The sequence below is a fragment of the Delphinapterus leucas genome, chromosome 9 (assembly GCF_059928025.1).
Source record: "Delphinapterus leucas isolate spDelLeu-1000000601 "Yukka" chromosome 9, BTC_Dleu_Yukka2, whole genome shotgun sequence".
Classification (NCBI taxonomy): Eukaryota; Metazoa; Chordata; class Mammalia; order Artiodactyla; family Monodontidae; genus Delphinapterus; species Delphinapterus leucas.
Genome location: NC_143137.1, coordinates 27,161,410 through 27,174,362, shown reverse-complemented (window position 1 = coordinate 27,174,362; position 12,953 = coordinate 27,161,410). Strand labels below are relative to the sequence as shown.

Here is a 12,953-nt window from a genome sequence, read left to right as displayed (position 1 = left end):
CGAGAATGACCTGTTGAGATTTGTGTTTTCAAAAAATTACTCTGGCTATATTGTGGCAAAGGGAAAACTTTCAGTCATCAGAGAAAATGAGGACAGGAGCTTAGACTCAAGTTGGGACCAGGGGAGTGGTCACACATGAAGTAGGATTCAACAGCTTGGACCGAAAATGACAATGTTGGTGAGAGAAGGTGACACACAGGCTCCACAACTGGGTGGATGAGGATACCATTTTCAGAAATGTGAAAGCCTTTGGGGTGGGGGGGGAAGGTGGAAAGAGAGAAATCAAATTTGGAGCAAGTCGAGTTTTTGGTGCTGGTGACACCCCCAGATGAAGTTTATCTTGGTAGTTTCATAAATCATTCTTGAACTTGAGGACACAGATTTTAGCTCAGTAAAATTACATGTCATTATAAATCTTGGCCCTTTGGGATACTTTCAAATCATTGAAACTACATATATTAAATCTGTGAGTGACAAGTGCCTACGGCAGAACAAAGCCGAGGACCAGGGGAAATGAAACTTTTATAAATGTGCTCCTGCAGTACATTCATTTAACTCTGCTTTGTGGTTATAGATAAGAAACGCCTACACATTTTTTTTTCTTTTCCATTATGCTTTATTATAGGACATTGAATATAGTTCCCTGTGCTATACAGTAAGACTTTGTTGTTTATCCATCCTATATATACTAGTTTGCGCAAAACATTTTGAAATATGAACAATTCCTGAAATTACGAAATTCTTCCTGAAATGTGGGGATTATTAAAGAAAACGTATTGATAGGACCTTTCAGCATTTCTGAACATTAAGAGCCAAAAGTACAAGCCAAGAAACTCACCTTTAGGGAGAGGGTCTCCCGCCTTGCCGAGCATTAGGCTGAAGTAGTTATTACTTACAAGTGGAGTTAGGAGGTCTCTGATCGCTGCCTAAAAATAGTATTTATTGAAATACCAGATGTGCTGGCAGGGCTGGCAGTGCTGATTTCTGGAGATGCTGTTGTTGAGTCTTCGTTAACACGAAGACACTTGCTGATTAACAGCTGCCTGTATTTAAGAAGGGAAATTCTGGCTATGGGATAATGTTAGAGATTTTTTCCACTTAACTTTAGACGATAATAAAGTCCCGAACTCCTTGACCTGGCCCTTCAAACAAAATACATTCAACATCGATATGCATCTACCAGGTGCCAGGCATGACGGTGGTGGCTACAAAAAAAAAAAAAAAAAAAAGAGTTGCAGGGGAGGCGAGTTTCTGCCTAGCTCTACCTCCTCCCCACCTCTATACCAAAGAATGCCCTGCTTTTGTTACGTTTTTGTTTTCATACCCCTGTGCGTTTGCTCCGGAGGCTGCTCTCTCTGCCAGGAAATCTCTTTAGGGCTCCAGTGCCTTCTCTGACTGCACCCACGTGGGCTGCCCTGCTTCTCCATCTGTATTTATTCCACGGCTCTTGTCTTTCTGGCACCTTGGCGAAGCTGTCACTGCACTGTGTTACTGTCAGCTGTCTGCCTCTCTCCCGGGAGTATGAGCTCCTGAGGGCAGGGACTAGATCAATTTCTATTTTTCTGTTTATAATCCTAGCTTCCAGCACAGTACCTAGCCACACAGCAGGTATTTGGTAAATGGGTGTTGACTAAAGAAACAAATAATAGCATTTTCGAGAGGAAACTAAAGGGAAAAAAGGGTTGAAAGAAAAAAAAAAACTGTTTTCACCAAAAAGGGAATTGCTGATGTCCTGGGAAATAGTGTGTATCAGATTGACAATCAAGAAGCGTGAAAATAATTCTCTCCAAGATAGAGAATTTTTTAAAGAGAAAATGCAAATCTTCAGATGGCTTATAGTATTGTGGACTCTAAAAAGCAATTCTACTCAAAAACACAGTGTGATCAGGTAAAAATCCCAAAACAGAAAATGCTGATGCTAGGAACACATATGACTGGGAATTTTTTCCCTCAGTGTAGACAAGGTTGCAAAGAAATCTAAATTATTCATCATACTTAGGTCTGGCCAGGGTTAGGCAGTGATGTTTAATTACTCAGCAGAATTTTATCCAATGGATTTAAAGTTTCTGGAGAAAACGTAAAGAGGGATCCAGTGAACTAAGCTCATCCAGGAGTTGTGATTATTATCGTGATCAGAGTGATTTGTAACATATATATTAGAATATCTGAATGACCATTGTTCTTAAGGTAGTGTCTTGAGAGGCCATAATTTTTTTCAGTGATGCTGGCACAGAGAAGAACACTTTAATGTCTCCTCTTCCAGAGCTATTTTCAGAGTCATTCATGGGCCACCCAAGATTTGGAAGAAGAAACTCACATGAGACCATATTTATTCGGGGTTGTTCCAATGAGAAAACTAAAATATATGTGTAGTGATTTTTCAAGAGATCAGTTTCGACACAATAGAAAAAAGAATTTTCTAATGATTTGAGCCATCCTACAATGGAGTGAATTTTTGGTAATGTACAATTTTCACTGAAAGTGTTCAAGCAAACACTAGATGACCATTTATAGAAGTGATAGGGGATTAATGTGTTTCAAAGTCCCTTAAAAAGCTGAGAATCTGTGATTCCAAGAATATCTGAGTCATTAGTTTATAGTCACGTTAGTTGTGTATAATCTGCATCAAGCCCTCACTTCTCCACGTCTGTGCTCAAACGTCACCGTATTAAAACAGAGATCTTTCCTACATGAAATATTACTCTCACAATCTTCTTCCTTCCCATTTACCCCGATTTATTTCTCTCCATTGAGCTTCTGTCTGATATGTTCTGTATTTACTTGTTTATTTACATATTGCCTGTCTCCCCCAACAAGACTATGAACTCCACAAAGGAAGGGACTTTGCTGGTTTTCTTCAGTGCTCTAACTCCAGCTCTTAAACTGGAATCTGACACACAGTGTATGTTCAATAAGTTGTCGAATAAAAATAATACTGAAATATTACAGAAAAGTTACAAACAAGAGAGAAAGAATAAAACACAATTTCATTTTTTGGTACATAATTGCATCTCTCTAAATTTGTATACTGGTCAACATAGCATATGTGCCTAATACAAAATTGTTGAAGAAATGAACCTGTACTATTATTTTAATGTATTTTTTCATCTTTTTTTCCAAAAAACACATAGGTTTTTACATAGTTGTAATCATCATTTTTTAACCTAAAATGTCATTATTCAGCCGAATAACTCATCTTATTCACCAGATTTGGATATAATAATTTGATGTCATTTCCAAAAATCAAACCCATTTTCACATTAAAAAGATGTGTCACCACTAAGGCTACACAAAGGTATATGCTAGAAGCCACAAAAAAAACAATGAACTCATCATTTCTAATATCATAAGCATCTCTCTCACTAGTATCATTGAAAAGAGTCATAGTTATTTTGGGAGGCAGACTACCACAATGAGTTAAGGTCATAAATAGTTAGCCAAAACATTCTTGCAAAAAAAAAAAAAAAGTTGGAGGACTTCTACTTTCTGGTTTCAATACATACTACAAAGCTATAGTAATTATGCCTAGGTGGTATTGTCATAAGAAAATAGACTTACAGATCTATAGAACATAATTGACCAGAAATAAACCCTTACGTTTGTGGCCAATTAATTTTCCACAAAGGCACCAGTGCAATTCAATAGGAGAAGGCCTAGTCCTCAAAAAACAAAAAAAAAAAAACGAAGACAATTGGACATCTGTATACACAAAGATGAATTTAGACCATCACCTTACACATATGCAAATATTAAGTCAAAATGAGTAATAGACTTAAATATAAAAATCAAAAACTATAAAACTTAGAAGAAAACATAAGAGTAAGTCTCTCAGACCTTGTGTTAGGAAAAGATTCCTTAGTTATAATACCAAAAGCTCAAGCAATAGAAGAAGAAATTGAGAAACTAGACTTCCTCAAAATTAAAAACATTTGCTTTTCAAAAGACACCAACAGACAATTCACAGAATGGGAGACAAAATCTGCAAATCATATATGTGATAAAGTACAGAATATACAAAGAACTCTTATAACTCAGTAATAAGAAGATAACCCAATTTAAAACTGAGCATAAGATTTGAATGAATATTTTACCAAAGTAGATATAAGATGACCAATAAACACATGAAATGGTGCTCAGTGCCATTAGTTATTTGAGGAAAGAAATTTAAAACTATAATGAGCTACCATTTCACAGGCACTAAAATAGCTATAATCAGAAAGAAGAGCAATGACAAATTAGAATGTGGAGAAACTGGAACTTTCGTCATTGCTGGTGGGAAAGTAAATTGGTGCAGCGGTTTTGGAAAATAATTAGTTTCATGAAAAGTTAAACGTAAATTTACCGTATAACTCAGCAGCTCCACTACTGCATACCTACCCAAGAGAAATGAAAACACATGGCTACACAAAGACTTTCACATTAGGTGTTCATAGCAACATTATTTATAACTACCCAAACCTGGAAACAACCCAAATATTCACCGACTGCTGAATGCATAAACAAAATAACATAATTATACTTGTGTTGATAAATGTATATTTCTGTGCATATACATTTTAACCGATGTTTATATATCTCTATGCTAAAATGATATATTTATGAAGCCCTGTAAACTATGTATATATTTCATCACATTCATAAGAATATGGGCACATATATAATTTCAAATTAGCATCTCTTCATTTTTCAACCCAGATGCAAATCTAGTTGCAAATTTCTAGCTCCACCACTTCTTAGCTCTGTGGTCATGGGCTAGTTACTTAACCTCTCTGAATCTGTACTAGTAAAATATGGGTAATAGTGTACACCTTCCAGGACTGTGGGATTAAATGAGATAAAATGTATAAAATGCTTAGCACTAGGCTGGCACGGTGTCAGTCCTTAATAAATCACACCCAGTATTATTATTTGTCTTTTTGGAGTTTTAGTTGCAAATCTAGTTGTTTACTAATATTCAGGGGTGAGAAGAAGGAAGCCATTTTGTGCAGAGGAGAGAGCTACATCTCCCCTTCTAGCTGTCCGACTTCTTCACTTAATTTCTCAGAGGCTCAGTTGCCAAAATCTGTAAAGGAGGATAATGTAAGTCATCTCACAGGACTTATGATCAGGAAAATTACATTCAAGTGCTTTGCAAACTGCAAAATGCAAGGTAAATAGGAAAGTGCTATATTATTATAGCCTTCTGTTCCCATCAACGCCACCCACAATATGTTTTTAGGAGAACCAGAATAACCAGAGGGATGTGCAGTCCTTTCTTATCCTGGGAGATTATAAGGAAAGAATCTTTTTATGACAGTGGTGGTGGTAGCGAGGCATTTTCAAAATAAATGTTACCCCCTTGTTGTCTGAATACAAAGCAAGAACTGGGCTACTCCCTATCTGAAGCACTGTCTGCCTGTCCTCATGAGCTATCAGGCTCAGCTAAATATGTCCCTGGCCAGTACGTGAATAATCCCCACTGGTTCCGAGACCTCCATCCACCACCGATGTGACATTCTTTGTGTTCAAATGTCTAGCTGACGTCTGATGCTTAAAACAGCCTATGTCTTCACCCCTCTCTGCATTGTCACAGCCTGTACCACCACTCTTAAAAGGCTATCGCAGGCACTCCCGGAACCAGTTGCTAACCAGCCTACCCACTTGTTTCCCCTGCCTGCTGCTGGCTGCCTTAAATGCCTCGTGCTCTGAGCTCCTTGTGGGTCTGACAGAGCAGGGACCATGTCTACCTTCGGCTACAGGAGAGGACTTAGCAAATACGAATCCATCGATGAGGATGAACTCCTGGCTTCCCTGTCAGCCGAGGAGTTGAAGGAGCTAGAGAGGGAGCTGGAAGATATTGAACCTGATCGCAGCCTTCCCGTGGGGATGAGGCAAAAGAGCCTGACCGAGAAAACACCCACAGGGACATTCAGCAGAGAGGCACTGATGGCCTACTGGGAAAAGGAGTCCCAGAAACTCTTGGAGCAGGAGAGGCTGGGGGAGTGTGGAAAGGTAGGCTCTTGGATTTTTTTTCTTTAGCTGCTCCCACAGCCCTACCCCGAACCCAGGAAGCTGTTTTTTCTAACTTTTCAGCCCTCCTCACTTTTCTTTTCTTATAACCCACTTGTAGCTGCTATTGAAAATCTTCTCAGGCTGAAATAGTCATCTAACTTTTATGGCCACCCAATGGATTATATGTAAAATTCTTAGTTGGGGTCCCATGATTGACAAGGATGGGATCTTCAAGAAGAAAATAATTCACAAGCAAAGCATGGGTTTAAATATTTTGTCAAACGTAAGTCTAATTTGAGTTATAAGTTGGGGATGCAGCATAATAGAAATGTAGATGTATTTATATATGTGTATAGATATGTGTGTGTGTATATAGATAGTGGTTAACTAAATTTATTTTCTTCTATAAAGACGAAAGGGTGTACTCTGGTTCCTTGGACTGTGATGGTGACTATAGTAAAAATAATTCTTTTTTTTCCAACAGCAGGAAGTGTGGGGTGGTGAGAAGCATAATGGGGCAGAGAGTCAGGCGACCTTATTTCTACTCCCTGCTCTGTGCCTAACTTGTAAGATCTTAAACAGATAGTCGCTTCTGCAGGGTTCTCTTTCCCATCTGTCGATGGAGGATATTGGATCCAGTGTTTCTTTTGTGAATCAAACACCCTTTTGAGATTTTGATAACTTATGGACCTTCTAAAGAAAATGAACGTGTGCTTGCGTAAACATACACAAATTTTACATAGAATTTCAAAATGATGACACACATTCTGAAACCCACCTAAGGACCCAAGTTAAGCATGCCTGCGTAGATGATCTCTAAGATTCTGTTCTATTTTATAATGGTGATTCTAAGGCCAGGAAATGTGCTTATATTAGAGGTCGGACTTATTAAGCTCTTGTTCTCTGACCTGTAAACAGTTACTTTGAATTTGCCAAATGAATCATTCACAGAAGGAAGTTCAACAAACTAGGCTCTGGGAAAATATTATAGTAATGACAATAAGAATGTCAAAATATCAAATTCCTGAATTTGTGGAAGAACACTGGTCAGGAGCGACAGTTTAATACCTCTGTGCTCCACTGGAATCATCTCAAATCAAAATGGCCCAAAGCCAATGGCGAGACTTCCATGGTACTAATCTAGGCGCTGTTAGATGATCTTGGTGATAGGGTGTGTTGGCCACATTTTTAGCAAGATATGTGTGAGTCTTGTCCATGTCAATCATCGCAGGAAGGGCCACTGGGATCAGGCCAGGAGCTGCCAAGGCCACGGTGGCCGCCTGCAATGAGGGGCTGAAGGAGTGGGGTGGTGGTGAGAAGGAAGGATACACATGATGGGCCAGGATTTGGGTTGGTCAGTTCCTCCACAACCATGATTTTCGGAGGTCTTTTTTTTTCTTTTTCTGATGTGGAAATGTGTGTCCAAAATCTGATCAAATATAAGTATGACATTTTCCTAACAGTTCTTAAAGATGTTCCTTAATAAAAAGATTAAAATTGCCTCATAATGTCCAGGACAGATAGCCATTGGAGCAATAACCAAGCAAAGGCATTTTAATGGCATAATGTCTTGAGATCAGTGGAAAACAAAGGGCAAAGCCTGTTGTCAGCTGTTGATGAAACCCACTAGCTCCTGCCAAAGGTTTTGCTGATCCCTGATCCCTGCCAATAGCTTATCAGCTCAATTAGAGAGGCTTTATGTTGATGAACTTTGATTCCTTTCTCAGCTAGTTAACTTTTCTCCCGCTACCCTTTCCCTGCTGGCTAGTTGTCTCTGGAGTCACAAGGAGTGCTGGGCAGAAGCTTGCCAGTGGAGGGTGTCAATCCATTTCCACTCCAGGAAAAGGCTCAAAGCAGCTGACTGGTGGGTAGGAGGGGGAGGGGGACGGCAGCGTAAGTGAAGAGCAGCCCAGTACGGACCATGAGAAGGAGACAATTATTAGGCTCCTCCTGGTTCTGTAAACGCTTATGAAAATCCTGTTCAACCCCTAGGGAATGACAGCCTCTGCCCAGCTGGACTCACACAAACTTATCCTGCATTAAACAGCTCCAAGGGGCCATGCCGGCCCAAAGATGCAGCTCCCCTAGCTTGAGTGTCTGCCGGGCTTCAGGCATAGGTGCCAATGAGTACATTCATTTTATTTCACTGAATTCTTACCTTCTGGACATGAGAACTGAGACTAGGAGAGGTGAAGAAACTCATTTGAGATAAACAGCTTCTAGCTGAAATTCAAACCAAGTTCTGTTGGCACAAAGACAGTGATTCTCAGAATGTGGGTATATCAGCATCACCTGGGATCTTCTCAGAACTACTAATTCTAGGGCTCCCCCAGACCTGCTGAATGAGCAACTCTGGGAATGGGGCCCAGCACTGTGTGGCCTCACAAGCCCTCTGGGTGGTTATGACACACACTGGTTTGAGAACCACTCAACTCTACTGCAGTTTCTTTGAGACTCCTCTCCACAGAGGTTTAGTGATTTGTCTAAGATCAACCCGCTCTTTATGCATAGAACCAGAACCAGAACGGAGCCAAGCCTCCTTTTTCGTGTAATGGTTCCAGGGAGGTAATGAGGAGAAATGGTTAGACACCCTCTTCTTTTTGCCTAATTTATGCCCTAAGGGTACCAACATCGCCCCCCCCAGCACCTCATGCCCCCCCTCCACCTTCCCACCCCTATATTCCTGCAAGGATCTGGGTTAACTACAGAGCAGTGGCAGATAGGTGATCTGGAACAGTGCAGTCATTACAAATGCCAGAATAATTTTGAAAGTAGAAAATGATTGTTTTTATATCCTCCTTCCTCCCCCTCTAGACACCTTTCTCCCCTCTGCTGTTCTTCTCTTAGATGTCCCCCACCTAGGGTGACTAACCATCTCAGATTGTCTGGGACTATCTAGATTTTAGAACTAAAAATGCTGCTTCCTGGGATACCTTTCAGTCCTGGGCAAACCAGGACGGTCGGTCACCTTCCCCCGACCCCAGCCCCATCAGTACTTTTCTCCTAGGACTTGTCCCGACTCTCAGCGGCTGTTAAAACCAATGTCAATTTAGAGCCATTCCGTTAACAAATGTTATTGAGTCCCTACTACGTGCTGAGCGCTGTGCAAGGTGAACAAAACAGACATGATCCTTCTCCTTACCCCACAAGCAGTCTTTTGAGAAAAATGACAAATCATTAAATAGGTACTTTATTGGAGGAAGTACAACACTGTGGGAACACGTCACAAGGATAATTTAAGGAGGTGTCAAAGACATTTCTGGAAGAAATGTCATTTAGATGTTACAGGACAACTCATTGCTGGATAACAGTTTCGCATATGACCTCTCCAGATACATTTAAGGGGAAAACATCTCTTGCAGATAAAGCCTAAAGTTCTTTTAAAAACTAGAGGTTACAATTTAATGGTGGTATGACAGGCAGTATACCTTGAATTTTGTGACAGGTCCCTTTCTTCCAAATACTGAAACAGCTAAAAACATATACTTACAACACACACACACACACACACACACACACACACACACACATACACTGTATCACTCTCTCCTCCTCCTGAATAAGTGAGTAAAAAATTAAGACTGGAGGAGGCAACCGAGGAGCGGCTGACCCCTTCCCCAGGCCATCACGTGGTGCCTGCCACTCCAAGCAAGTGGATAACTGGAGGCTATTTTGTGATAGCAACTGGGCAAGCAAACCTGGAGACCAGCACAGTGTTTTCCAAAGCTCATTCCATATGCCTCGGCCTGGGGTCAAAAACATTTCCAGTGTGGAGGGAAGAATCAAGGCTTTGGGGACAGGAAAGCATCTCAGGACTTTAGAGAAAATAACGGACTAAAAAGATCGCATTAGAGAAAATCGGACTCTGTCAGCAAGTTCGAGATTTTTATTTTTTCAGAAAAGGTAGCAAGAAAAAGAGAGATGGGGTCACCTGAGCTTCTCAGTACAAAGAGTCTTGTAAACAGGAAAGACAAAGATGGAATGAAATTGTGCTTGCTGAAAGTCTCTCAGAATTGACACCTGGTAACTAATTTAAGACCATCAGGCTGAGGCAGTGGCTTGCTTCAAGATTTTCTACTGTCCTCTGCTGTTCCACATTACGGTTGGAATCTAGCTGGTGCCAAGGGCGATTATCTTTCCCATCTCGTGTCTCCTGCAGTCCTGTCTCATTTAACCCTGTGATAACGCGAGATTTCAAGCTGATTTGCTGAAAACGGTGACCTGATTGAGTTTCTGCAGAGAGCTGGGTTTTGACCTGCTGCTCCCCTGAACAAGCAGCCCTGCCCCCTCGGCTTCTTTCCCCAGAGAAAGGACAGAGACAGCCTCAGCTTTCAGGTGCTGTGGGATCTCCGAGACCCTGTGCCAGGCTCTACCCCAGAGGGACATGCCCCGCCTCTGTCTTCACTGAGACATGACAGGGCAGAGGGCTCTGGGCTCCTGTCACATAGGCTATAGGAGGCAAATAGGGGGAAGAATTTTTGAACATTAAGAAAGGGAACCCATGCACCTGTTGTATATTTTCGTTGTCACTCGTATGTTTGGGATGGAGAAATAAGGAAGGACGGAGGGGTGATTCCCTAAGGGATAGTTGAATTTGCTAAACTGTAATGGACTAGGAGTCAAGTAGTTCAGAAGAGGTAGTCAAGAGAATAAAAATTTTATCAAGGGCTTTCCAGAGCAGAAGTTCCGACATATCTGTTCAAACTGGTAAGATGATAGCAAACTTTTATTCAATAAACTGAATTCTGCATATTTATTTTACAGAAAACAAAAGAAACGTTTGTAGAAAAAGCTGTTGGGCTATGCAAGGAAATACTAACCTTGGTCACCCAAACTAGAGAGCTCAGAAGGTGGAGATGAACTTTTTTGTCTTATATACTTCCGTATTACTTGCTGTGTGTTACTTTTTAAAAAGTTTATTGAGATGTAACTGACATATCACATTGTATGAGTTTTAGACAGACAACATGATGATTTGATCCATGTATGTATTGCAAAACCATGTGTTACTTTCGTAAATTTTAAAAATGTGCTTAGAAATGACAAACTTAATGAGGATACCATGCTCTTTAGGTTGCAGAAGACAAAGAGGAGAGTGAGGAAGAGCTTATCTTTACTGAAAGTAACAGTGAGGTTTCTGAAGAGGTGTATACGGAAGAGGAGGACGAGGACGAGGACGAGGACGAGGAGGAAGAGGACCGCGAAGGAGAGGAAAGAACAATTGAAAATGAGAAAGGGATGAATGGACCTGTACATTACGGTAGTGTCAATTCTGACAACTCGAGGCCAGAGACATTTAAAAGCCAAATTGAAAACATACACCTGACCAACGGCCACAGCGGAAGGAACACAGAGTCCCCGGCTGCCATCCACCCCTGTGGAAACCCTACGGTGATCGAGGATGCTCTGGAAAAGATGAAAAACAACGACCCTGACACCACGGAAGTCAATCTGAACAATATCGAGAACATCACGTCGCAGACCCTCATCCGCTTCGCGGAGGCCCTCAAGGCCAACACGGTGGTGAAGACCTTCAGTCTGGCCAACACGCGCGCCGACGACAGCGTGGCCACCGCCATTGCGGAAATGTTGCGAGTCAACCGCCACATCACCAGCGTCAACATCGAGTCCAACTTCATCACGGGCAAGGGCATCCTGGCCATCATGAGGGCTCTGCAGCACAACACCGTGCTCACCGAGCTGCGCTTCCACAACCAAAGGCACATCATGGGCAGCCAGGTGGAGATGGAGATCGTCAAGCTGCTGAGGGAGAACACCACGCTGCTGAGGCTGGGTTACCATTTCGAGCTCCCAGGACCAAGAATGAGCATGACCAGCCTCTTGACCAGAAACATGGATAAACAGCGGCAGAAGCGGATGCAGGAGCAAAAGCAGCAGGAGGGGTACGATGGGGGAGCCAACCTTAGGACCAAAGTCTGGCGAAGAGGGACGCCCGGCTCTTCACCTCACGCATCCCCCAGGCACTCTCCGCGCTCATCCCCCAAACTCCCCAGGCAAGTCCAAAGCGTGAGGAGCCGTCCTCCATCGCCGGTGGCCCCGCCCCCTCCGCCGCCCCCTCTTCCTCCCCAAAGGCTGCCGCCCCCCCCTCCTCCACCGCCACCCCCTCCGCCCCCAGAGAAGCTCATCACGCGGAACATCGCAGAAGTCATCAAACAGCAGGAGAGTGCCCAGCGGGCCTTACAAAATGGACAGAAAAAGAAAAAAGGCAAAAAGGCAAAGAAACAGCCAAACAGTAGCCTAAAGGAAATTAGAAATTCCCTGAGGTCCGTGCAGGAGAAGAAAATGGAAGACACTTCCCGACCTTCTACCCCACAGAGATCAGCTCATGAGAATCTCATGGAAGCTATTCGGGGCAGCAGCATGAGACAGCTAAGGCGCGTAAGTAACCCGAGGGCAGACCCTGGGGCGCAGACCTCGTAAAGGAGCCGGCCTCCACCGCGCAAGGGTACCAAAGTCGCCTCTCAAATATTTAATCAATATTTTAAATGTTTTAGTATGCCAGAGCAGGCTACCAAATTTGGAGCTTCAGAAGCAGGTCACCAGATAGCACATTTCCATCTGAGAGATGTGCCTGGTCCACCTTCTTGGCATCTCAGTCTTTTAAGGGCCAGGCTCATCTTAAGACACTTCAATCTAAAAAAAATCCCGATTTCCTTAATAAGAAAATCAGGGCATTATCATCTACATTCCAGAACAGATTCATCACTTGTCAAAAATTTTACCACAGAGTTGCAAGTGATTTAAAACCTACTTTATGATATAAAATTTGAGTACCAACGGGCAATAATCTATATCTGAGTTCTTCCTGGAGAATACTGCTAAAGACATACTCTACAGATATTTTTTTCACTTTATCATTTGTACTGCTTTTATTGAAAGAAAATCCCCTATTTTTGTAGGTGGAAGTTCCAGAAGCTCTGCGATAAAAACCCGATCTTTAG

At 42.1% G+C, this 12,953-nt stretch overlaps 1 protein-coding gene across 1 annotated transcript; it reads left to right on the top strand.

Moving 5' to 3' along the window:
- The first annotated feature begins 5,710 nt into the window (after positions 1–5,710).
- On the top strand, positions 5,711–12,657 carry LMOD2 (leiomodin 2). The gene is made up of 2 exons (XM_022589608.2): positions 5,711–5,991; positions 11,065–12,657. Exons 1-2 carry the CDS (start codon positions 5,719–5,721, stop codon positions 12,430–12,432), a joined length of 1,641 nt encoding a protein of 546 aa, XP_022445316.2. The 5' UTR covers positions 5,711–5,718; the 3' UTR covers positions 12,433–12,657.
- The last annotated feature ends 296 nt before the right edge of the window (positions 12,658–12,953 follow it).